Source organism: Erpetoichthys calabaricus, chromosome 11 (assembly GCF_900747795.2).
Source record: "Erpetoichthys calabaricus chromosome 11, fErpCal1.3, whole genome shotgun sequence".
Taxonomy (NCBI): domain Eukaryota; kingdom Metazoa; phylum Chordata; class Cladistia; order Polypteriformes; family Polypteridae; genus Erpetoichthys; species Erpetoichthys calabaricus.
In genome coordinates, this window is record NC_041404.2 from 79,009,176 (window position 1) to 79,035,503 (window position 26,328).

Sequence of the window (26,328 nt, forward strand, 5' to 3'; positions counted from 1 at the left end):
GGGCCATAAGTCTGGCAGGCACAACTGGGACCATCAAAGGGAGCACTGGGCCGACGGCCCTGAGGTTTTGTTGGACTTTGTCTGGCATGAAAGTGCTTCAGAGGAGGCCAGGCATGACTTCACAAGTACTCCAGGGTTTCGATTTAAAAAAGGACTAATAGCCATATTTTCAGTGAACTTTGAGTTGGGTGTAGATTGAGCAAGAGTTCAGATGACAACAGGAAGAAGAGAGATGCAAGAAAGGCAGCAGGCATAGACTGAGAGAAAGGCATGAAAGTTTTTTTTATTTTGACTTACTCCTCTATTTGTTTCCCTTAAAAACCCTATACCCTTCTCTGTTGTTGCCTTTGGTTGTGATATATCCTTTTTTTTCTTATATTTTTTATTCTTTTAAGTCTGGGTACCACAAGGGCACCTCCCTCTGGCCACAATATATATTGACGGAGTTATGATGAAGCTATGGTCATTTAAACCAAAGTGACAAAAATGGGCTGAGTTTAGAAGGTAAAGGGGAAAAAACTGAATGGACACACTCTCCCATGCAAGAAATATATATAAAGAAAACACACACACATACATAAAGTAACATTCAGAAGTTTGGAATCCCCTAGAATCGCTAAGTTCTTGTTATAAAATTTATACTTGATCGAGATACCATTAAATTGATTTAATAATATAGTCAAGACATTACTACTGTTGCACTCTGACCCCAAGGGGTATGCGAAAACTACCAAATTCCTAATACAAGAAATTGTATAAGGCGAAATAAAGAACAAAAAAAAAAAAAAATGGCTATTATTGCTTGAAACAGTGGATTTTAATTTATTACTCCGATATGACTGCCGAGCTTCATTTTCAACAGCCATTACTCCATTGTCATAATGGTAAACTCTGTTAGCTCATACTTACTTAATAATCCATCCATCCATCCATCCATCCATTTTCCAACCTGCTGAATCCGAACACAGGGTCACGGGGGTCTGCTGGAGCCAATCCCAGTCAACACAGGGCGCAAGGCAGGGAACCAATCCTGGGCAGGGCACCAACCCACCGCAGCACTTAATAATCTGTATATATAAAAGCCAAATACCACTGACTGACTCATCAAGAAATCTCCCAAACCATGAGGACTTAGGACTTGAAATTTGGCATGTAGGTTACCCTTGGCCCATAGGTGCTCGCTAAGAAATGGTTTAAAAAATTTTGTGGTCCAAGAGCGAAATTTCTTATAGTTTTTTAGACCCATTTGTATGTCTGTCCACTTTTCACGAGAGAACTCCTTAACGGATTTAGATTGGTGTTATTTTCTATAATTTGCTTGGAAATTCCGTTGATTTTGCGACTTTCTCATTGCGCAAAGTATCATAATTCGATTGCGATACGGATTTATTTGTACAAATCTGAGAGAGACTCATCAGGCTGCGGGGCTCCCCTCACTTACACATCTGCCTCGGGGCGTAACCTTAACTCCGCTTAGTTAGCGAACGAGAGAACTGCTTAACAGATTTAGATTTTTTTTCTATAATTTGCTTGAACATTCCAGTTGATTTTGTGACTTCTCTCATTGCACTAAGAATCTTAGTTCGCATGCAGGAGCGATATATTTGAGCTAATCCGAGACAGAGGCTGCGGGCCGAAGGGAGGGGGAAGAGTGACGTCAAGAGTAGAGAGTTGGGCCGGGCCCTCCTTAAGTAATATCCAAAATGAAACAACTTTCTCAGGAAACACATCAGTCTACAGTTGTTTTATGAAGTTATGGTTATTCCATGCAACAGACTGTCAAGAAACTGAAGATTTCAAACAAAGGTTTCTATTACCATTTTGGATAGAAGAGGGCAAACTGGGTCTAAAAAAGACTGAAAACAAAGTGGAAGGCCAAGTTGCATAACTGCATAAGAACATAAGTACTGTCCATCTGTAGTCTGAGAAACGGACACTTTTCAACTCCTCCGTTGACTGCTTCCTTAAGTAATACACACCAAATGCCAGGATCATGCAGTGTATATATACACTTGTCGCATATTCACCCCTACACTTAAATATCTACTGTAAATGAAATTATCTACATTGTTACAATTCCTCTTTCCATGGCCCTAATAACCGCATACACATTGTATATACTAAAGGTAATTCAATTATTTCAAAGTTAGACAAAGCAAAAGAAAAATAACAACAGTAAAGGATGAGACCAAAATTGCCCTGAATGTATTTTAAACAAAGAAACTGTCATAAGCTTGCAAGTTAAAGAAGAAATGGAAAATGTTACTGACCGTAGAGAGAAAAAAAAACCAGTCTGACTTCACTGTTAAGAAAACAAGAAAATACAGTTAGGCGGTTGTCTTTTTTACAAGCTGTACTTTTACCTATTGTGAGTGATGGAGATGGTGGGCTTTGATATCCTTACAGTACTGACAAAAGTAGTCAGCTTAATGTTGCTCATTTATTACAAGATAGTGTTTGTAGACATTTAGAGAATAAAGTGAACCTTTGCTTTGAGAGACCATTTGTTTTTATAGAGCAGGAAGCAGTTGATGATTAAAAGGCAGAAGTCCTACCTGTTGCAGGCAATGTTATCAATCACTGCATTCCCTTTCATTATGTTAGATTAGAGAAAAGCTCCTACACATTGTCACACACGTGCGCATGGAAAGCAGCTAAAGGGCTTGAATGAGGGTAATTCTGAGCCAAACGGGGATGTGGCAGAGTGTACTGACTCTTTCTCTCGCTTTTCTGCAGACCGTTCACAGGAAAATCCGCCCGGCCCTGATGACGTCAATTCTGGTTCTGACCCCATTTGACGTCACTTTTCTGGGTCTGAGCCTATGGATCAAGACCCTTCCGATTCTTGGATCAGTTTTTGAATAATTTTTAATCTATCTGTGGAATTTTATTGATTGTTTACAGTCTTTTTTTTTTTTGGCATCTTACTGATTCCATTGTTCTGTTTCAGTTTGATTCTGCTTCTTTCCCATTTGTGTGGCACCTTTGGGCATGTTACAATCACATGTATAATGCCATCTTATTCAAGAGGTGTGATTTCTTATAATAATTTCTTATATTTAAGGGCTGCAATGTGTTCTGTAATTTCTTGGCTGAACTTCTCTAAATTAAGGGAAAGTCAGATTGTAATAAAAGAATAGCTTTTTCCTTAAAAAATGACAGGTTCACATTCTAGCTGTCTTAACTAAAATTCTCGGTTGTGTACTACTTCCAAAGTTCACTTTATTGTCCTATGATTACAATTTCAGTAATTAAGCCCAAACTCCAGCCAACTATGACTAAATAAAACGAAACAACCAGTGATGTGCTCATTTAATGGAAAGCAATTCTCATTAGTCACATTGAACTGCTGGTAAGGCCATTTAAACGGATCCGTTCAACTCTTTCAGAGCAAACTGCCACAAATGCCACAACAGATGTAGTGGCCATATGTAGACTTTGGAGCTGAGCTGCGACTTGGTCTTACCATACGGTTGTGTTCATATTGTTGGGGTGCCCTGTTATAAGTCAACTAGGTGATAGGAGAATGAGCCTGACAACATCAACAGGAATCTGATTAAGATGCATTTACTGCTTCTGCAGGGCAGCTTTCAAAGAGACGTGCTTCAGCTTGTACATTTTGAGACATGTTCATTTAATATATGCCTTTTGATTGTTTACAAGACTCTTTACAACTCTCGACAGGGAGTACCTCCTACATACAACTTGTAGGCAACACTCTCTCCAGACAGAATGGCTGTTGTATAAAGTCTCTAGGGAGGCCAAATCACATTCTACTCTACTCTGCCTGAGTTGCAATTAGCATTTTATTTATAAAATACCAGGAATGCTGTGTTAGCAATTACAATTTCAAGGTATTAAATTGTCTTCAGTTTGTATTAGGCCTACAAAAATCTTTATGGAAATGATTGCAAGATCAATTTAAGAAAAAAACTGTGAGCTTACAGTGTCTTTGTAACCAAGACTGCTTATTTGGAAGAACTGGCCTCACCTCAGTATATCTGTTTATAATCTGCTCTATAATTTGCCCCATTTGAACTCAAGTTACGGATTTGTATATATACTAAATAACCATAATAATTATTTTAAGGTTTTAAATACAGGTTGTCCATAAAGTCTGTGTGCAATTTAAAATAGCTGTAACTTTGTAAGTATATGTGATAGAAAGAATTCATAAAAAGGATTAGAAAGCTTGATATATCTAGTTTTTCTTTTGTGTTTAGAAGTTTTATTTTTGCCGTATTTGGGGAATTGAAAATCCACATGAGTCTGTTGAACATGAAAGAGATTCTCCTAAAGTTAATGTGTGGTGTGCTCTGGGAAAAAATCGCATCATAGGGCCATTCTTTTTTGAAGGGTGTGTTGTTAATGGTGATCGGTATTTAGAAATGCTGCAAAATTACTTTATTCCTCAACTTGAACAATTAGGACTGATAGAGAATACATTGTTTCAACAAGATGGTGCTTTTTGTCACTTTGATTTGCATGTTAGACAGTTTCTACATGAAAAATTCCCTAACAGATGGATTGGAAGAGGTGGACCATTTTCTTGGCCTCCACGTTCGCCATATTCGACTCCATTGGATTTCTTTTTATGGGGACATGTGAAAACTAATGTTTATTCAACCAAACCTCGATCTTTAAAAGACTTGCAAGCTAAGATAACTGATGTGCTTGCTGGTATTACTGAAAATCAGCTTGAAAATGTTTTCTGTGAACTACAGAATCGTATTACCCTTTGTATTAGTAATTATGGTGGACATGTTGAAAATTAACAAGAACAGTAACAAATGTAAGTATTTCTTCTTTCTAATCCTTTTTACAGATTCTTTCTATCACATATAGTTACAAAGTTATAACTATTTTAAATTACACACGGATTTTATGGACACCCTGTACTGTTCCTGAAATTAAAGTTGAATTTTCTTTAGCCAAAAATATATACATTTTTATCAAAGTCTATTTATTGAAATCTAAGCTAATATATTTGTCCACGCAGTACGGCTCAAGGGTACAAGCCTTTTATAGTCAAGAGCCGATTCGGCTAATTAATGTTCTGTTAGTTTGAACACATGAGACTGGTCACCCAGTGGATGGTCACGCATTTAAATCCCAGTGTTAGAGCTTATTTAGGGCAGGAATATCTAAAATGAAACCCTTTATATCAGCTTCCATGGGTATTCCATAACAATCCATCTATTTATCCCTTTTCTGAGTCCACTTAATTCTTTCTATTCCATAACACAACTAACATTTATATTTTGGTTTTCAAGACTGCAATCATGTTGTAAGACTAACCGTACAGCATACTATGTTGTTGAACTGCTATAAAAGAAAAAAAGGCACAACATATAAAGCAAGAGGTTTGTCTTACTGATTAAGTTTGTAATTTTGGTGTCAGTAAGAGGATAATACTGTATATTTTTGAATATACTTAAAAATGGTACCTAAATGTTTTTATAAGTAATAAAATAAGACAAAACTTAGTGGATCCTGAATTGTAAACATGTAAGTGCACAATAGCAATTAATAAAAGGTATGGTTCTGTCTGTGTATTACTTTCAAAATAAAAATACAACAATCACCTCAGCTACCATAGTTTCAAAAATCTGAACCATTTAATATGTCCCACGTGAGCTGGCACCCTGTCTTAGATTGGCTCCTACTCTACGCCTGATACCATGGGGTTGGGCACCAAACCCTGTGAGACCCTAGATTGGACAAAGCAGGCAGAGATAACTGATGGGTGGATGGATGAGTGCACCTCCAAAACATCATCACAGTAAAACTCTAGATGTAATCATTTTTACTAGAATGAAGTCTTATAAAATGGTTAGATCGGTCTGGAATCTAGTTATTCAGAAGATCAAGCAATAGAAACTATTTTTTTCTAAAATGACCCTAAGCAAGAACTCCAGAGTTCTCCAATTTGCAAAGTGAAATTTCCGGATTTTAAGAGACATTACTTTCAGTTTCCTGTTTTGCAACCTTCTAGACGTATTGCTTCAGACATTCCACTTGACCAAAAATGAATCATGTTTGGGTTAGCACTGATGTCACAGCTTGAGTGTGGTAAATATCTACATTTATAATTTCCAATAAAGCTTTGCAAAATATTTACCATAAACAATTAGACTTTAATTTTGCTGTCATCGAGAGCAGCATACATGTTTTAACTAGCATGCAGAGCTTAGTTGCATCCATATCACTCTTGCAGATCTTTTTCATTCTCAAAACTCTGCCAAGGTTGCTGGGGTGCCTCAGTGTATCCTAATAATAATAATACATTTTATTTATATAGCACCTTTCTCATGATAGTAGTAGGTATAATGCTGGAATACAGGCAGTTACATGTTTATACAGGAAATGCACACAAGCACCAGAATCTGTAGATTAAATTGAGGTGAAGATACTAATTAAGTGAAGAATGCAGTAGACAGAACAACTGGTTTGCTCTAGGGGGGAGAGAAAAAAAAACCTGGATGCCAGTAGATACTTTATCAAGCCCACCTGAACCTCAGACTACATAAGAAGCTCAAGTTAAAAAAAAATGTGTGCATTTCTCTCCCTATAGTAGGTCTTAAGGCCAGCCAGCACTCTCCGTGTGTACAGACATGCACTAATGCATTCAAACAATGTGATATGATTTTAAATTCCAGAGTTTTTGTGGCCCTAAAAGATTTTTGCACAATGTAATGGAGTTGTCAGCTATACCACCAAGTAAATTATGAATAATACAAAAGACTTTTATATGAATTGACCTGATAAACAAACACTGTTTCTGTATGAAAAGCACATAATATAAGCTAACCTGCGAATTGGGAGCATATCGGTAAGTTGGAACAAGCTTTGAAATTAACAAGCGTCCTAAGTAGTCTGGTTCTGCTGTATACAGAATCCTGCCAGCCAGAAATGAGCGAAGAAAAGTATTATTAAACTTCTGTATCGCTTATAATTAAAAAAAAAAAATTGATAATGTTTTCACTCCTAAATGTTTATTTTACCTTTTAAAGTAACCCCCAAACTTGGTGTGATTATCTTACAGATCACAACTCCAAAGTTTCCAGTGGTGGTGAAAATGGGACATGCGCACTCCGGCATGGGAAAGGTAATCCTGAAATGTCAGCTATTGGGAAATCATTCATAATTTGTTTTTCATTTTATTATTATTATTCATATTTTTGAGGGAAACTTAACTGCCTGCAGTTAAATAGCCTTGTGAGTAACCTGACATCCTGTAGTGTTACAATGATACCTTGGTGGGTGTTCTAAAAAGATGGACCCATCATATGCTAGCCTTAGGTGAATGCTAGCCATTTCAATGAATCTTGCAGTTAATCAGATGTAAATTAGAAAATGCCTTGCTAGAAACAGACTCCAAAACAGAATGGCTTTTTACAACACACATGTGGCTCTTCTGTACACAATCAGTATATATGCCTGAATCACAATCTGATTGTATGGGTGGTTACCTACCCGGTAACGCTTGTGGTTGGTCTGCAAACATCTGCCACGGTGCCCTCTCAGTTGCGAGAAGCAGATCATAGAATGTTGCATAGTTTACTGTCAAATAATGCAAAGAGTACGCAACACGTGTTTCGCCCTTATATGGGCTCATCAGGCGTACACACTCCATTGCACCCCTCACGGGGATCGAACCTCAGATGTCCGTGTCTTTATGTTGTTCCATGGCGTGTGGTTTGTTTATTTGACAGCCTGGAGATCGGGGTAATTACATTCATAGCATTCGTAGTCTGAATCACAATCTGATTGTGCTTGATTGAACCCAAATAAGGGCGAAACACGTGTTGCGTACTGTTTGCATTATTTGACAGTAAACTATGCAACATTCTATGATCTGCTTCTCGCAACTGAGCGGGCACCGTGGCAGATGTTTGCTGACTTGCAGACCAACCACAAGTGTTACCTGGTAGGAAACCACCCATACAATCAGATTGTGATTCAGACTACGAATGCTATGAATGTAATTACTCCGAACTCCAAGCTGTACAGCAGCTGTCCTACTCTTTGTCTTTTATTCCTTTCCCCGGGCGTGGTTAAATCTTTTGGCACAAAATCTCGTCTCACAGGATGTGAGTTCTTGCTATTTTTTTGTTTATAATTTAAAAAAAAAGAATAAGAATCTGCAAATCTAACAACATCACATTAAAATTCAATACATTCTGAAAAGACTGATACCAAACATATATATGTAGGTTTTGAAATAAGCCCAATTTAAAGTGTGACAAAAAACGTGACATAAAAACATCACATAAAATCGTTGCACAAAATCGTTGCACTTTTAGGCTTAGGATTTTATATATATATATATATATATATATATATATATATAGTGTATATATAATCAGTCTGAAAGTGACAGACAATAGTAATTCAATATCTTTCTCTATTGTAAGTCCAAATGCACTGTGAAACAAATTACACAATTAAACAATTTTAGGATTATCCAAAGAGTTTCAAAAGTCTGCATGTCTATGAACGTGGGAAAGGGAGCCATGTTGAGAAATCAAAAATCCAGATTTTCCAGTGTTTAAGAAATTCAGAGTTCATATACAAGTAAAGATATGTCAATATATTTATATAAATCTTAATAAAAAATAGTCTTAACACTAAATAAGCACAATGTGTAACATCGCTCTATTCTTTCATGGGACACTTTATTTTGTGTTTACCACTGAGTTTAGTGTGGGTAAATTATAATTGTTAAATGTACAGGTATATGTCCAAGGTGTCTTATACGGTTTAAAATGCAGACACTGGTCACCTATGAATTTAAAGTAAAAAAATGTGATTTTCTAGGCTACGCTACTTGTAAATGGAGATTCAGCTACTAATCTGTTCCTTTACAAGACAGGGTACACAAGTGTATCAATCAGATACTACATATGTCAGCTCTGCTCTCTAGAAGGTGCTATTGAGCCAAATGCAAAAGTTACTTGTTAGGCAAAAAAAAAGGAAATTCTATTCCTTTGCCCAAAAGTTTTAGTTGGTTCATAAGAATGTTGTCCAGTACCTCCTCATGAATTAGATATTACATGCTGGCTTACTACTTCTTGGCGTACATTATTCACAGCTCATCTTGCATCACACCTTAATGTATGTATACATGTAGAGCGAGCTTTGTACAACCAAATACATTACATTTGTGCATACACTAAAGTGAACATCAGTGCAAAAAAATAATTTGCATTCAGCCAACTTGCTTCTGCCAACCACAAGTACAGATCAAAACAGTCTGTTAGTATTCAGCAGTACTCACACCACAGCAGTAAGTTCTGAAAGAATTGATTGTTTTTCCAAAATAACCTCTGAACTACTTTGGGTCCATGTCCAATGCTTTGGAATTAGCTGATGCCTCTGCAACATATGTACAGTATGACTCTAGAATCAGCATATTTTATGTGTGTGAGGGACTTTGAAAATGAATAATGGTCCTAGACCAATTAATGTTCTGTTTGTTAGTTTGTTACCAGTCTGCTAGCAATGTCATGTTTGTTGTATCAGGCCATCCACAGGGCTGCCCGAAGAGAGAGAAGATTAAGATAAATGTTGAACCCTGCTCAATGCCAGTCTCTTGGAAGATGTGGGTTTCAGTACCCGCAGTGGGTGCTTCTGGCAATGTGGTTTGGTTTAGTAGTTAAACAGATGGACTGGAAGCCACAAGTCAGTTCATTCATTCCTTGTATGTCACTCTGACTGAGTCACCTAACCTGCCTGTTCATTAATTGTATATGTAAATCATTGAAGTTTATCTGTAAACTGAAAAAGCGTTTTGGGATGATGCACACTGTGGAAGGGAACTATATAAAATAAGGGGTATTTTTTTTTTGTTTTAGAGCCTCTCTCCCTCTTTCTTTCTGTCTCCCTGTCTTATAGGTGAAGGTGGATAATCACTATGACTTCCAGGACATTGCTAGTGTGGTGGCTCTAACCAAGACGTATGCCACATCTGAGCCTTTCATTGATGCTAAATATGATGTGCGTGTTCAAAAGATTGGCAACAACTACAAAGCCTACATGTGAGTGGCCAGCTGCACTGTGTGTATGTGCTGTGTAGTCTAACAGATTTATTTCATTTCAGCTTTGATTTCATAACCTATCATAAAGCTGGGCTATTGAACCATCATTAATGGTTTACTGAATCTGGCCTCTTACAGTATATTTAACACAACATTGTTTTTGTCCAGTATAATTTGGTAGCTAACGTGCTTGAATAATACAGACTTATGTTTCCCTTCAGTCTGAAATGGTTTATATGTGTTTATTATGATGTGTAAATATAGTTAAAACAGTAAGAAAGCTTATCTTTCATCTTAATACTAATGAAATGTATGATATTATTCAGGCTAGTGTGTACATTTGGGCATTCTTACAGATTGATGATGACCTCTAAATGTAAATTTAACATACAGTATATTTTAAACTAACTAAAGTACCTGGTGTTTCCCAACTATAAATAAACAGGTAACAACTGGGCTTTTGGAAATCCAACATGGCTAAACACAATGCAATTTTAATTGAGATTAGAAAAGAAAAAAAAAAAAACTCCAAACCTATGGTTTTAGATGAGATCCCACTTTGGCTGGTACAAAACTTTTTGCATGCTGATAAGAATGTCCTCCCAAAAGCCCCCTGTACACTCCTGCTGCTTGATGGGAATTGTAGGCCCTTTGTCACAGTTTCGTTTTGGGTTGCCCTCCTCCCCTTACATCCCCACTCCCATATGCCACTACAGCCTATATCTTAAGTTGGACAAATGGCAACTCACATGCAAAATTCTGTGAAAATCAGTTCATCTACTTATGAATAATTGGCAAACAAAGGGCTTACAATTTTATTTTATATTATATATATATATATATATATATATATATATATATATATATATATACAGTGGTGTGAAAAACTATTTGCCCCCTTCCTGATTTCTTATTCTTTTGCATGTTTGTCACACAAAATGTTTGTGATCATCAAACACATTTAACCATTAGTCAAATATAACACAAGTAAACACAAAATGCAGTTTTTAAATGATGGTTTTTATTATTTAGGGAGAAAAAAAATCCAAACCTACATGGCCCTGTGTGAAAAAGTAATTGCCCCCTTGTTAAAAAATAACCTAACTGTGGTGTATCACACCTGAGTTCAATTTCTGTAGCCACCCCCAGGCCTGATTACTGCCACACCTGTTTCAATCAAGAAATCACTTAAATAGGAGCTGCCTGACACAGAGAAGTAGACCAAAAGCACCTCAAAAGCTAGACATCATGCCAAGATCCAAAGAAATTCAGGAACAAATGAGAACAGAAGTAATTGAGATCTATCAGTCTGGTAAAGGTTATAAAGCCATTTCTAAAGCTTTGGGACTCCAGCGAACCACAGTGAGAGCCATTATCCACAAATGGCAAAAACATGGAACAGTGGTGAACCTTCCCAGGAGTGGCCGGCCGACCAAAATTACCCCAAGAGCGCAGAGACGACTCATCCGAGAGGTCACAAAAGACCCCAGGACAACGTCTAAAGAACTGCAGGCCTCACTTGCCTCAATTAAGGTCAGTGTTCACGACTCCACCATAAGAAAGAGACTGGGCAAAAACGGCCTGCATGGCAGATTTCCAAGACGCAAACCACTGTTAAGCAAAAAGAACATTAGGGCTCGTCTCAATTTTGCTAAGAAACATCTCAATGATTGCCAAGACTTTTGGGAAAATACCTTGTGGACTGATGAGACAAAAGTTGAACTTTTTGGAAGGCAAATGTCCCGTTACATCTGCCGTAAAAGGAACACAGCATTTCAGAAAAAGAACATCATACCAACAGTAAAATATGGTGGTGGTAGTGTGATGGTCTGGGGTTGTTTTGCTGCTTCAGGACCTGGAAGGCTTGCTGTGATAGATGGAACCATGAATTCTACTGTCTACCAAAAAATCCTGAAGGAGAATGTCCGGCCATCTGTTCGTCAACTCAAGCTGAAGCGATCTTGGGTGCTGCAACAGGACAATGACCCAAAACACACCAGCAAATCCACCTCTGAATGGCTGAAGAAAAACAAAATGAAGACTTTGGAGTGGCCTAGTCAAAGTCCTGACCTGAATCCAATTGAGATGCTATGGCATGACCTTAAAAAGGCGGTTCATGCTAGAAAACCCTCAAATAAAGCTGAATTACAACAATTTTGCAAAGATGAGTGGGCCAAAATTCCTCCAGAGCGCTGTAAAAGACTCATTGCAAGTTATCGCAAACGCTTGATTGCAGTTATTGCTGCTAAGGGTGGCCCAACCAGTTATTAGGTTCAGGGGGCAATTACTTTTTCACACAGGGCCATGTAGGTTTGGATTTTTTTTTCTCCCTAAATAATAAAAACCACCATTTACAAACTGCATTTTGTGTTTACTTGTGTTATATTTGACTAATGGTTAAATGTGTTTGATGATCAGAAACATTTTGTGTGACAAACATGCAAAAGAATAAGAAATCAGGAAGGGGGCAAATAGTTTTTCACACCACTGTATACTAGCCATCCCCTGTGGCTTCACCCACATATTAATGAAACAGGACAGTGAGGAGGGCCCCACTCGGCTCCCCACTCCTGACATCTCTCTTCCCCCTACCCTCGGCCCGCAGCCTCTGTCTTGGATTAGCACGAATATATCGCTCCTGCAAGCGAACTAAGATTCTTAGCGTGATGAGAAACTTGCAAAATCAATGGAATGTTCAAGCAAATTCTAGAAAAAAACCCGATCCAAATCCGTTACGTAGTTCTCTCATGAAAAGCGGACAGACGTACAAACGGGTCTAAAAAACTATCCGAAATTTCGCGCTTAGACCACGAAATTTTTAAAACCGTTTCTAAGCGAGCACCTATGGGCCAAGGGTAACCTATACAGTCATATGAAAAAGTCTGGGAACCCCTTTTAATTCTTTGGATTTTTGTTTATCACTGGCTGAGCTTTCAAAGTAGCAACTTCCTTTTAATATATGACATGACTTATGGAAACATTATTTCAGCAGTGACATTAAGTTTATTGGATTAACAGAAAATATGCAATATGCATCATAACAAAATTAGACAGGTGCATAAATTTGGGCACCCCAACAGAGATATTACATCCATACTTAGTTGCGCCCCCTTTTGCAAATATAACAGCCTCTAGATGCCTCCTATAGCCTTTGATGAGCGTCTAGATTCTGGATGGAGGTATTTTTGACCATTCTTCCATACAAAATCTGTCCAGTTCAGTTAAATTTGATGGCTGCTGAGCCCATAGATTTTCAATGATATTCAAGTCGGGGACTTTGACGGCCATTCCAGAACATTGTACTTCTCCCTCTGCATGAATGCCTTTGTAGATTCCGAACTGTTTTCGGTCATTGTCTTGTTGGAATATCCAACCTTTGCGTAACTTCAACTGTGTGACTGATGCTTGAACATTATCCTGAAGAATTTGTTGATATTGGGTTGGATTAATCAGACCCTCAACTTTAACAAGGGCCCCAGTCCTTGAACTAGCCACACAGCCCCACAGCATGATGGAACCTCCACCAAATCTGACAGTAGGTAGCAGGTGTTTTTCTTGGAATGCAGTGGTCTTCTTCCGCCATGCAAAGCGCTTTTTGTTATGACCAAATAACTCAATTTTTGTCTCATCAGTCCAAAGCACTTTCTTTCAAAATGAATCTGGCTTGTCTAAATGAGCATTTGCATACAACAAGCGACTCTGTTTGTGGTGTGAGTGCAGAAAGGGCTTCTTTCTCATCACCCTGCCATACAGATGTTCTCTGTGCAAATTGTGCTGAATTGTAGAACGATGTACAGACACACCATTTGCAGCAAGATGTTCGTGCAGGTCTTTGGAGATGATCTGTGGGTTGTCTATAACCATTCTCACAATCCTACGCATAAGCCGCTCCTGTATTTTTCTTGGCCTGCCAGACCTGGGTTTAACAGCAACTGTGCCTGTGGCCTTCCTTTTCCTGATTACAGTTGAAACTGACAGTTTAAACCTCTAAGAGAGCTTTTTGTAGCCTTCCACTAAATCATGATACTGAACAATCTTTGTTTTCAGATCTTTTGAGAGTTGCTTTGAGGATCCCATGCTGTCACTCTTCAGCGGAGAGTCAAAGGAAAGCACAACTTGCAATTGACCACCTTAAATAACTTTTCTCATGATTGGACACACCTGTCTATGAAGTTCAAGGCTTACTGAGCTAATCCAACCAATTTGGTGCTGCAAGTAATCAGTATTGAGCAGTTAAATGCATTCAAATCAGCAAAATTACAAGGGTACCCAAATTTTTGCACAGCCAGTTTTTCACATTTGATTTAATTCCATACAACTAAATACTGCTTCACTAAAAATCTTTGTTCGGAAAACACCCCAGTACTCGGATGTTCTTAGGAAATGAAAGACATACCACTGTTATCTTTTTTGTTGAAAGTAAATTATTATGCAGGCTGAGAGGGGTTCCCAAACTTTTTCATATGACTATATACCAAATTTCAAGTCCCAAATCCTCATGGTTCGAGAGATTCCGTGATGAGTGAGTCAGTGGTATTTGGCTTTTATATATATATAGATATACAGCATATTTATATAAAGGAACTTTCCAGACAAATGATCGGGAATGTTTTTGTAACTGGAACAGCCTCCATAATTACAACTCAATGAATTCTTTAACAGCAGCACAAGAATGCTGCCTCACAGTCTTAGGAGACCTGGGTTCAAATTTCAGCCTGTGTGTAGTCTGCATGTTCTCCCTGAGTCTTTGTATAGGTAAGGTGAACTGACAATTCCAAACTGATCAAAAGTGATCGTGTCCTGTCACCCATGTGGACCGAACAGGCTTCCGTCCCTGAACTGGATTAAGATGGTTTGATAATGATTAGATAAATTCTTTGTCAAAAACCTGCAATACACTTTTCTCATAACTAGACATTGACAGTATGTGGAAAGTATAACAGTGGGTCACTTGGCTTAACAAGTGTTTTCAAAATTGGTGGTTAAATAAAAGGCCATATAGATAGAAAGGCACTATATACAAAAACTGATAGATGATATGAAAGGCGCTAAATAGATAGATGCTTTATTGATCTCAAGGGAAAACTGCAGTGTTACAGCAGCCAATGCACAAAAACAGCAGAGTGCACACAAGATAAAATGGTGCAGTAATATAAGTACATTTTAAACAGAGCTGTGATTTTTAAAAAAACTTTCAAGTTGCTACTTTGAAGCACTACTGATCAACCCATTCCATACATGTTTTGTGTGCAAAACAACTTTTGGAATATTGGTGTGGAAATATCTCATAGCATGCTTCTTGTCATGCTTAAGTGTCTTCCTTGAAGAATTTCAAATGTCTTTGTGCTTGTCAATATTTTTACACGTTTATCATTTTATTCCTGGTCTCCATTCAGCCCCTCTATTCAGTCGTTCCCTACAGTGCTAGAGTTCGGCTAGCAGTTGTTCTGTGGGATTTGTTTTGTGCATTTAGGTCCTCCTTTATATTGAATGTCATTTTAGACAAGGTAGAGGATGCACAAATGTATTGAGTTAATCGGTGGCACAGAGGTTTGCTGCTTCAAAGATCTGGGACCCAAAGTTCAAAATTCCTCATCTGTGTGGGCTTTGCCTGCATGTTCTACATGTCTGCATGGATTTTCCTTCCACATCTTTAAGACGTTTATAATAATTTGACTGGCAACTTTAACATGACCCTGTAACAGGAGTGTACTGTCCCCCTGCATTCTAAATATTTCTCTCCCCCTTCTGCTTTATTCGGTGCCTGCTCCCTACAGAGACCCTCAGTACATGCATGGGCTTTTCTGCTCCTGTACTGCCCTTCTACACTTACTGGCATTTTAGTTTCTCTCTCTACTGGCAGTAAAGGTTTTCCTTTTCATTGGGCTCTGAAACTGACCTGTGCCAGTTGTTCCTTGCTGGTGGCCCTTTTCCATTTGGGTATGACTAAACCTTTTTATTTTTTTTTTAAATTATTATTCTTTAATTAATGATCTCCTGCCAGGTCCTCATAAGTCAGATTCATGAAATAATATTAAATCCACTTAATCTAAATCATGGTCGTGTGGTCTTCAACCCTGGATCATTGAAATTGCACAGATTTGTGTGTTGCAGGTATTATTTTCTAATCCTTTTTAAACTGGCTCTCAAATGTATCACATTACTGCTGGGGTCACGCTGAATGGTGACTTGACCAGCTTCATTTTGTAATTTTTACTTTGTGACTCATTTTCTATTCAGCATTAAGTGTGAGTCAAATGAGGTATGGCCAGTGGCGTAACATTCAATCTGGAATGCGTTCTTATGTTGACATATTCATGACGACAGAGGATCGCCGGTATTTCCTGACACTGGCTCAAGTGCACAGAGGTGAAGAGGCCAGTACAAAACTCTAAGGTCGTTCCTATCACTGAAAAATCAAAAGGAGGGCTACTGCCAGGGTCTATCACTTTGACTCTGTCTGTAATTAAATGATCAGCCCTAAGCACATATCGGTGTCAATGAGATTTCGCTACCTGGAATCCAGCATAGGTTTATGACTGGAGATACCGTAACGTGTGTCAGGACCTCTGCAGAAGGTCCAGTAAAAATCACAAGCCAGAGTTTAACTCCTAATGTGGAGACTTTACATTTGTGGAAATTTATAAGATGTCACGTAGTTAAAGCAGAAATTTTGACAGCTTTTAAAAAGTATGTGGTATTGAGATGACTTAGCCATTAGCTAACCAAGCAAGCTTGATGGACTGAATGGTTTCCTGTCATTTGTCAAACTACTTGTGTTTTTGTTACAACTCGCATCCCTTTATTTTTTTTTTATCAGGGTAAATCACTGCTTTATGAGCCTTTTTGACTTAAACAGACAGTGGGATTCTTGAACTGTACTGTCAAAGAAATGTGTACTTTTCATTAATCCAAGTTAGACTAAGGAGATGGATGAATTTCTCAATTCATCAAACTTAAATTTTATTTGCCAAAATTGCTCACTTCAGTTTTGCAAGGCCCATAGCTTATCCCAACAGTATTTCATTCAAGCAAGAACCAAAAATGGCTGGGGTGCCAGTGTATCAAAGAGCTCACTGGCATACAACGGGTCAATTTCTAGTCTCCAGTCAGCCTAATTCACATGTCCTTGGGATGTGGGAGAAAACCTGGAGAACCCGGAGCAAAACCCATGTGGACAAGTGGAGAACTGCTAACACAAATGTAGCACTTGGGTATGGAGTTTGAACCAGCAACTGTGCCTCTCCCGATTTTAAAAATTCATGGAAATATAAAACCAAAATGTATCTTGGCAGGATGTTCATTAATTACTGAGGATACATATGTTTATTCGGTGCAGGGAATTTTAAAACAATGAGCTCCATATTTGGCAAATATAAATCTCTCCATATTTTGTGTGAGTGTGTTCTACTATCTATAGGGGATTTGCGATACATGAATTGAGGTGAAAAAAATATGAACTCGCACCAACCACAAATAAAATCCAGGAAATGCAGACAACCTCATTGTCAATGGATGATAATGGCATCAACTCAGCTACATCACAAAGCTGAAAAACTGAAACCATCTGACAAAAGTAAAAATGATTTTTGAAGGCATCTGTGCCCCTGAACTGACACACGTGAAGGATGGCTTCTGAACCTCTCCACCAATTATAAACTTCTTTAATATCAAACAGTGCTCAGTACATAAAATGGATGGGTGACTTGCATATTTTATTGGTAACATGTAGAGGTTGATGATTTTAATACATACTGTAAGACTAATAAAAAATGGATTTTCATTGTGTACATAGAAATTATTGAAACAGAGAAGCAATACATAAATCAAGGTTCAAGGATACTAAGTCTTATTCTTTAGCAATAATTAGAGTAGCCATTCTGAGAGTCATGGGTGTTGTGATTTGAGGTCTTATGATAAAATATTGCTTTGCATTACGCCACTGAAATCCCTCTTCAAAATCCCACTTCACTGTACTATTTTATAATACCTTCGGCCCATGATATCAACTCCAGCACTTCATACATTAAGAAAGAATACCTTAGCCAAAAGATGTGTATGAAAAGCATACAGCTCAGTTTATCACATACTACACATATCTGAGCCTCTGTCTCACCACTTGGACATCTTGGCACTCCCCACTGGTCAAAGCATTGTTAAACTGAAGGCCAAATTCAAAGGTGCCTCACACAGAGAGCAGAGTACAGGGCTAGTTGTAAAATGAAAAGCAGTTTATTAGCACAGACATGGAAACACCATGAACTAAAACTAAAGTGCTTCAGTGGGCAACAGAGTGGACAATGGCAATCGCAGATGTGATGTCAACTCCTTATCCAAGTGATAGTAAACCGCTCAAGAAGCGGCAGTATAATATTTTGTAGCACACTTACTCTCGTTCAAAGCTGAAGGAAGCGTCCCTATGTTGTTTCGCATAAGGTAGGAGTCAGATGGGATCCCAGCCTATTGCAGGCCTCACTCATGCACCTACACTGGACCATTTTAGTTTTGTGAATTAAGCTTTGGACAATAAGACACTAGAGTAGGGCTCTCCATCTCTGGTCCTGGAGTGCTACTGTGGTTGCAGGTTTCCATCCTAACACTTTTCTTAATTAGTGACCAGTTTTTGCTAATTAACTTCTTTTGCCTTAATTTTCATTTACATGCTATTTAGGATTCAGACCTCTTAATCATTTTTCCTTGATTAGCAACCAATCAATAATGAGATACAAAACAAAGCCAATGCATAACCAGCTAACCAATGTCCATCATACAATATCTGGAAATACAGAAAAGGTGATGGTCTCAGTAATGTTGATCTGTTCAGGTCCACAAAGCATTTTGACAGTGATCTGTGAAAAAAAGAAAATCAACAGTTTTGGAAATGTCTGATATGACAAAACTGGAACACCAACAATCCATTAAATTGAATAATGGGTTTAATTAACATCAAGCATTGGTTTCTAATTTATAAACCAATTGAAGTGAAATTGGTTGCCATTTGAAGTCCTGACTTATCTGGTCATATGTTGGCTTACTAACTTCACAACTCATTTCTATTTTTGTTCTGTTTTAAGGAAAAAAATGAAGCAATTTAGAGGACTGAATCTTAAAAAAACAAGTCAATTAAAATGAAAGGAAAGGAAGCTAATTAGCAGCAAAAAAATTGGTCACTAATTAAGTAAAGGGTTAGATCAGACTTGGTCCTGGGGACCCACTGTGGCTGCAGGTTTTTGTTACAACCAACTTCCGTTTTCCCTTGTACTCTTAGCCTAATTAAGTGAGTTATTATTTCCCAGTTTCTGTGTTCTGGAGTCAATGTAGAAATTACAAACTAAGGTTGGTAGATTTTTATTAAAATGTAATAAGCAGTTATATGGGGAATATGTATTTTAATTCTGCTTTTCCAGGTGTTCTGGTTATTTAATTGATTATTTACTAATTAGTGGGTCAGACACTGATGTCATTGTGGCTTTCATCATCAGGGTGTCTGCAATGCTGGTTATTAATTGTCACTATTAGGATTAAAGGAAGGGAGCAAACTACACAGGAAAAGGGGAAAATAATAGGGAACCTGGGAACCACTGGGTTAGAATGAAAACCTACAGCCACAGTAGCGCTCCTGGAGACCCCTACACCAGAGAATACAAATTCTTTACAGACAGTGGCTGAGCATGGATTTGAACCCATGACTTTGACACAGTAGCACCCATGTGTGCATTCCACACAGACAGTAGCTGGGTCTGAATTTCAAGCCAGAACCATAGAGCTGCAAAGGTGAAGTGCAAAACTTGACGCCTACAACAGAACAGGCAGATTCTGCACACACAGTAACAGGGCCAGAAGTTTAACCCAGAGCCATAGAGCTATGAGATAGCAGCCTTAACCTCTGTTCCCCTCCCTAGTTTACTTTAAACATACTCTAATAAGTAATTCCATTTGAACAGATAAGTATTAATAATCATGAAGTCTGATTAAAAATGTGAAATTGTTAGACAGGGGGCCTGCATTAAGCTAAGCCTTACAACGTTCATCTTTTATTCAGCAAAATGAAAAAAAAAAAAACATTCCTTGTGTCATAATCTGTGGAGTATGCATTTGAGTTCTGAGTTGCTGGTAATATGAGCTCATTCTGACACAAATGAAAGTAAGAGTGGGCTGGAGGTGAATAACCCTGACTTGTAAGTGTAAGTGAACATGGATGACACACAGACCCAAACTGAATTCCAAGTGTTATTGCGCATACAGATTGCCTAATCCTTGATGTCTTCACTAACTATGCTACAGTGAGATTGCCTTACTGTGAGTCATCTTTGGTTATAGTGAGTAAAAAAGCAGTTCTGAGGAAATCAAATGAAAGGAGGCAATTTTAGGCATAAGGTACCAACATCCAGTCTTTGTGATTTTTTTAAGAAAATAATACCAATGCTAATCTCTTACGCAAGAAAAGCAAAAAATGTAAATGAGTGCAAGACTGGGAATGGAGGCACTGCATGAAGTCAAAACCTCACGGCTGCATAGGTTCAAAGAAGGACAATTGTAGTTGCTTTTGGAAATTCCAGTGTTTGGTGTGTGTGGAACAGACTGGTAAACAATTAGAACTGGTTAAATGAAAATTCCCAGACTCATAAAACATTACATGTTGGCAAAGGCACCGCATTGGTGTAAACTTTAGTGTCTGTTTCTTATTAAACAAAGAGTTTTAAAGGTTGTCTAAAGCACAAATTTATTTATTTAAATGGTGTATTATAGTTGTTCAGACAGACATAATACTTCTAATTGCTAGTAAATAATAGTGGAATTGAAAAAAACTCTTAATTTACAATGCAAACAGAATTAAATTTTCCTTTATCTCACAAAAAAAAATATCAAATTTAACATTTTCCATTTAGAGCCACAATGGGTCACACACCATCCCCATCACACTGGGTTTAAGGCAGAACATAACACTGGACAGAGGCCACCAGTTCATCCCAGGGTCCACTCATGCACATATAACCACATTTCCCCACACCTAGTGAAAGACCCACACAGATTCAAACATAGCACACTGGGACCAGGAGGCAGCAGTGCTAATCACTCTGCTGCTTGTACTATTGGGAATTGCACTTAAAGCCGGGAAGACCTTTACGTTAGAAGGTGTGGGAACCTGGAATGTAATTGAAGCACAAAACCAGGCAAAGATTATCTGGATGAGATACTGAGACAAATCGTCTGCTAGCTAACCAGACAAGCCTGATGGACTGAATTGATTCCTCTTGTTTGCCAAAGGTCTTATGTTTGTTGTTAGGGCCTGCAAACTGAATATAAGAAAGAACTGTGATAATGTAAACACTACACGACTTCAGTTGTCAAAGTGATCCCCTAGTGGTCTGACAATGGATGATTTACATTATTGTATCAAACCGTCCATTTTAAATTGTTCATCCACTTTAGGTGTATAGTATAAGGAGCCAATACCTCGACAACATTGGGCATATCGATATACCTAACTCGTGTGGAGTGCCAGTCCACACACACATATACACCCACACTCACACCTACAGGGCAAATTTGCATTCTTGCAATGCACAATATACATTCTCTTCTCGCGTACATTAAGTTTCTCGACACCTGACCATTCACACTTGTTGCTGCATTTGTCCCAAATCACCAAAGTTATGCAGCTTTTAATTCTAGAGTTTTCTTCATAGGGTAGTTCTGGAAATAGTGTGACACATGTTCAAATAATTCCACAGACCACAGATCTTCATTTAAAAAGTTTTAGTAAAAATTCAAAGCAAAACAATTCACACAAAAATAGAGAATGTTTAAGGCTTATAAATCTTGCCTTATTTCTCTAAGCTTGGTCATACTGTCATTAAGCACAGTCAGAAAACTGTATGCCATCTCCTATTTAAAACTGCAAACTTATCTAACAGTCCATGCTAGCAGTGAGACTACAGTATTTCCTAACTGGCTTAATTAACACTCTGCATACAGATATCGCTAAGAAAGCTTTATTTCATATTAACTTGCTGGAGGTAAACATTAGAACACTCTAGACGAGAACAGGCCATTCAGCCCAACAAAGCTCGCCAGTCCTATCCACTTATTTCTTCCAAAAAAACATCAAGTCGAGTTTTGAAAGTCCCCAACATCTTACTGTCTACCACACTACTTGGTAGCTTATTCCAAGTGTCTATCGTTCTTTGTGTAAAGAAAAACTTCCTAATGTTTGTACGAAATTTACCCTTAACAAGTTTCCAACTGTGTCCCTGTGTTCTTGATGAACTCATTTTAAAATAACAGTCTCGATCCACTGTACTAATTCCCTTCAAAATTTTAAACACTTCAATCATGTCACCTCTTAATCTTCTTTTGCTTAAACTGTATAGGCTCAGCTCTTTTAATCTTTCCTCATAATTCAGCCCCTGTAGCCCTAGAATCAGTCTAGTTGCTCTTCTCTGGACATTGTCTAGTGCTGTTATGTCCTTTTTGTAGCTTGGAGACCAAAACTGCACACAGTACTCAAGATGAGGCCTCACCAGTGCATTATTAAGGTTGAGCATAACCTGCTTGGACTTGTACTCCACACATCATGTTATATAACCTAACATTCTGTTAGCCTTCATAATGGCTTCTGAACACTGTCGGGAAATCGATAGCTTAGAGTCCACTATGACTCCTAAATCCTTCTCATAAGGTGTACTCTCGATTTTCCGACCGCCCATTGTGTATTCAAACCTAACATTTTTACTTCCTATGTGTAATACTTTACATTTACTGACATTAAATTTCATCTGCCACAAATCTGCCCAAGCCTGTATGCTATCCAAGTCCTTCTGTAATGATATAACGGATTCCAAATTATCTGTTAATCCACCTATCTTGGTTTCACCTGCAAACTTAACCAGCTTGTTACTTATATTCCTATGTGAATCATTTATATATATTAAAAATAGCAGCGGCTCTAGCACTGACTCCTGTGGAACACCACTCTTAACATCAGCCAGTTCTGATGAGGTTCCTCGCACAATCACCCTCTGCTTCCTGTGTCTGAGCCAATTCTGCACCCATCTAAAAACATCACCCTGAACTCCCACTTCTTTTAAGTTGATGCCCAACCTCTCATGTGGCACTTTATCAAATGCTTTCTGAAAGTCCAGATAAATAATATCATATGCTCCATCCACTTTGATTGTATCCTTTTGTTGCCTCCTCATAGAATTCCAGCATGTTAGTAAAACACAACCTCCCTCTTCTGAACCCATGCTGACTGTTCAGAATAACTCCTGTCCTTGCCAGGTGTTACTCAATCTTATCCTTAATAACTCCTTCCATTAATTTTCCTGTGATGCATGTTAAGCTTACTGGCCTACAGTTGCTTGGATCTGCCCTGTCACCCTTTTTATATAATGGGGTGATATTTGCCATTTTCCAGTTCTTCAGAATCTCTCCAGTGTGCAGTGACTTCCTAAAAATATGTGTCAAGGCTTTATATATGTACTCGCTAGCCTCCTTAAGAACTCGAGGGTAAATATTATCTGGTTCTGGTGATTTGTTTGATTTCAGCATATTTAATCTGAGCAGCGCTTCTCCCTCTACAATTCCCAAATCCCTCAGTACCTCCTTAGTAGTCCCTGTTACCTCTGGGAGGTTATCCACTTGCTCACTTGTAAACACCTCAGAAAAATGTATGTTTAGGGCATCCTCTATTTCACTGTCTGTATCTTTTAATTTCCCTTTACTATTTCTGATGGACCTGACCTCCTCCTTGACTGTTCTTTTACTACTAAAATAGTGAAAGAATCTCTTAGGGTCATCTTTCGCCTTATCTGCTATATTCCTCTCCAACTGTCTTTTAGCCTTCTTAATGGATGCCCTCATGTTCTCATACGCTCTACAATTCACTTTGCAGTCATTAGTCTTATATGTCTTATAAAGCAGTTTTTTCCTTTGCAACTTCTTTTTTAAATCTTTATTAATCCACCGTGGAGTTTTTTTTATTTTCCTATTAATTCCAAATTTAGGTATGTATCTGTCCTGCATTACATGTAAAACATTTTTAAACCTGTTCCACTGCTCCTCGACTGTCTCCACACTAGAAGCTTATCCCAGTGTATCCTACTTAGACATTGTCGCATCTGCTCAAAATTAGCCCTACCAAAGTTCAACTTAACAATTTTAGTCTTTGTATCTGTTCTCTTACAAAATACTGAGAATTGTATTACATTATGGTCACTTGACCCTAGTGGTTCAATCACATCTACACCCTCAATTCTATCCTGATTATTACAAAATACTAAATCCAGACAGGCTTCACCCCTTGTTGGTGCTTTAGCATGCTGTGTTAAAAAACAGTCAATGATTACTTCTAAAAACTCCTGCTCTTGAGCTCCTCCAACAGCAAGGTTATCCCAGTTAATATTTGGATAAAATTAAAGTCCCCCATGACTATAATATCTCCCTGTAAACTTGCCTTTTTGATATTACTAAAAAGATGTGTGTTGAAATTACTGTCTGAATTGGGTGGTCTATAACACACTCCTAAAATAAGACCTCATTCCCTAAATAAGACCTCTTTCCCTAATATTTTCCAGGCGAAGCCACATGTCCTCACTAAGATGGGGCTCATCATCCAGCTGAAGAGGACTTACATTTAAATCCTGTTTGGCATAAACAGCAACCCCACCTCCTATTTTGTTCTGTCTATCCTTCCTAAAAAATGTGTATCCCTCTGTGTTACACTCATCCACATCTGTGTTATTTTCGCTTCCCGGTTCCTCCCTGTGTGGATAGCACTTTGAGTACTGAGAAAAGTGCTATATAAATGTAATTACTTATTATTATTATTTAGCCAGGTTTCCGTTATTGCTATAATATCATAATTATGCTCTGCTACATACAACTCCAACCAACTCCAACTCACTTACCTTATTTTTGATACTTCTAGCATTAAGGCAAGCTATTTTTAAAGTGTTAATCCTTCTACATTTAAATGTTTGCTTAGAATTTACATTACTATGCATTTTTATTTCTACACCATTGTTTGTTCTTCCATGTATAGATCTAAACCTGGCCTGTCCTAAACTCCCTGCCCACCCATTCCCTAGTTTAAACAATTCTCAACTAACCTACACATATGCCTCCCCAATACATTGGTGCCCCTCCAGTTCAGATGTAACCCGTCACGGTGGAACAGTTTCCATCTGTTCCAAAAGGAGTCCCAATGTCCCATAAACCTATATCCTTCTACCCTGCACCAAGATTTGACCCACACGTTAAGCCTTCTAATCTCCTCAATCTTACCTGGACTAGTGCGTGGCACAGGCAGAACTTCGGAGAGGACTACCTTTTCAGTTCTGCTCCTCAGCTTGGCACCTAACTCCTTGAATTTGGATCGCAGAACTGACAGACTACCCTTATGTATGTCACTTGTTCCAGCATGGACAATGACAACTGCATCCACCCCCGCTCTGGCCTATCCATCCTTCCAGGAAGGTCTCCCACCTGTGCTCCCAGAAGGCAACACCCCGTGTGAGACTCTCTCTCTTTCTGGAGCACACCCGTGCTTAAATCCCCTTAATGATTGAGTCCCTAACTATCATTACCTCTCTCTTTTTGGGAACTGGTTTTGAGGTGGCCCGTTGGGGCTCCTCATCCCTGCCTACCACCTCAGAATTATCAGAAACACCATCCATCTCCGCAAGGACATGATAACGGTTTGACACTTCTAATTCTGGGGTTGATGCCCCCCTACAGTATGCACCCTTTACCTTACGCCTTGTAACCATGACCCACCTATTTCTACCTCTCTGGTCTGGAATCTCCTCCTGCGCCACCTTGGGGGTGCACACTATCTCTCTCTAAAGGACACCTGGGCCAAGTCCGCCAATTCTCAATTGCAACGCAGGTCAGCCAACTCCTCCTCCAGTTCAGCGACCCTGAGCTCGAGGTGCTGGACCAGCTGGCATCTCTTGCAGATGTAGCCCTCATGGACAACTGGCTCTTCCAAACCATCATCTAAAAAGTCCAACATCCAACAGGACTTGCATTGCACTGGCCTCATTATTAAAATTTGATTTGGGATTAGTAAACTGCCTTAACATTTTTTTTTTCTTAAAATTAAACTTCTTCTTCTTTTGGCTGCTCCTTAACTTAAATGGTAACACTAAGATCTGCTACAGATATTTTACACTTTTTCCCCTTAAGCTCCTGTACTGTTCTCCCTCTCAGCTGCCTGCTATTTCTCTTTCTATGAGGTTAACTTTACTTTTCTCTGTCTCGTCTCCTAACTCTGCGCTCCTCT

General features: G+C 38.4%; 1 protein-coding gene across 4 annotated transcripts in view; it reads left to right on the top strand.

The window, feature by feature from the left end:
* Positions 1-26,328, top strand: part of syn1 (synapsin I) — a 326,193-nt gene that overhangs the window by 226,910 nt on the left and 72,955 nt on the right. For all 4 annotated transcript variants that reach the window (XM_051933641.1, XM_051933643.1, XM_051933642.1 and 1 more), the window contains exons 6-7: positions 7,046-7,108; positions 9,898-10,040. In XM_051933641.1, the coding sequence (XP_051789601.1) occupies positions 7,046-7,108; positions 9,898-10,040 (206 nt within the window). The remainder of the gene's footprint in view (positions 1-7,045; positions 7,109-9,897; positions 10,041-26,328) is intronic.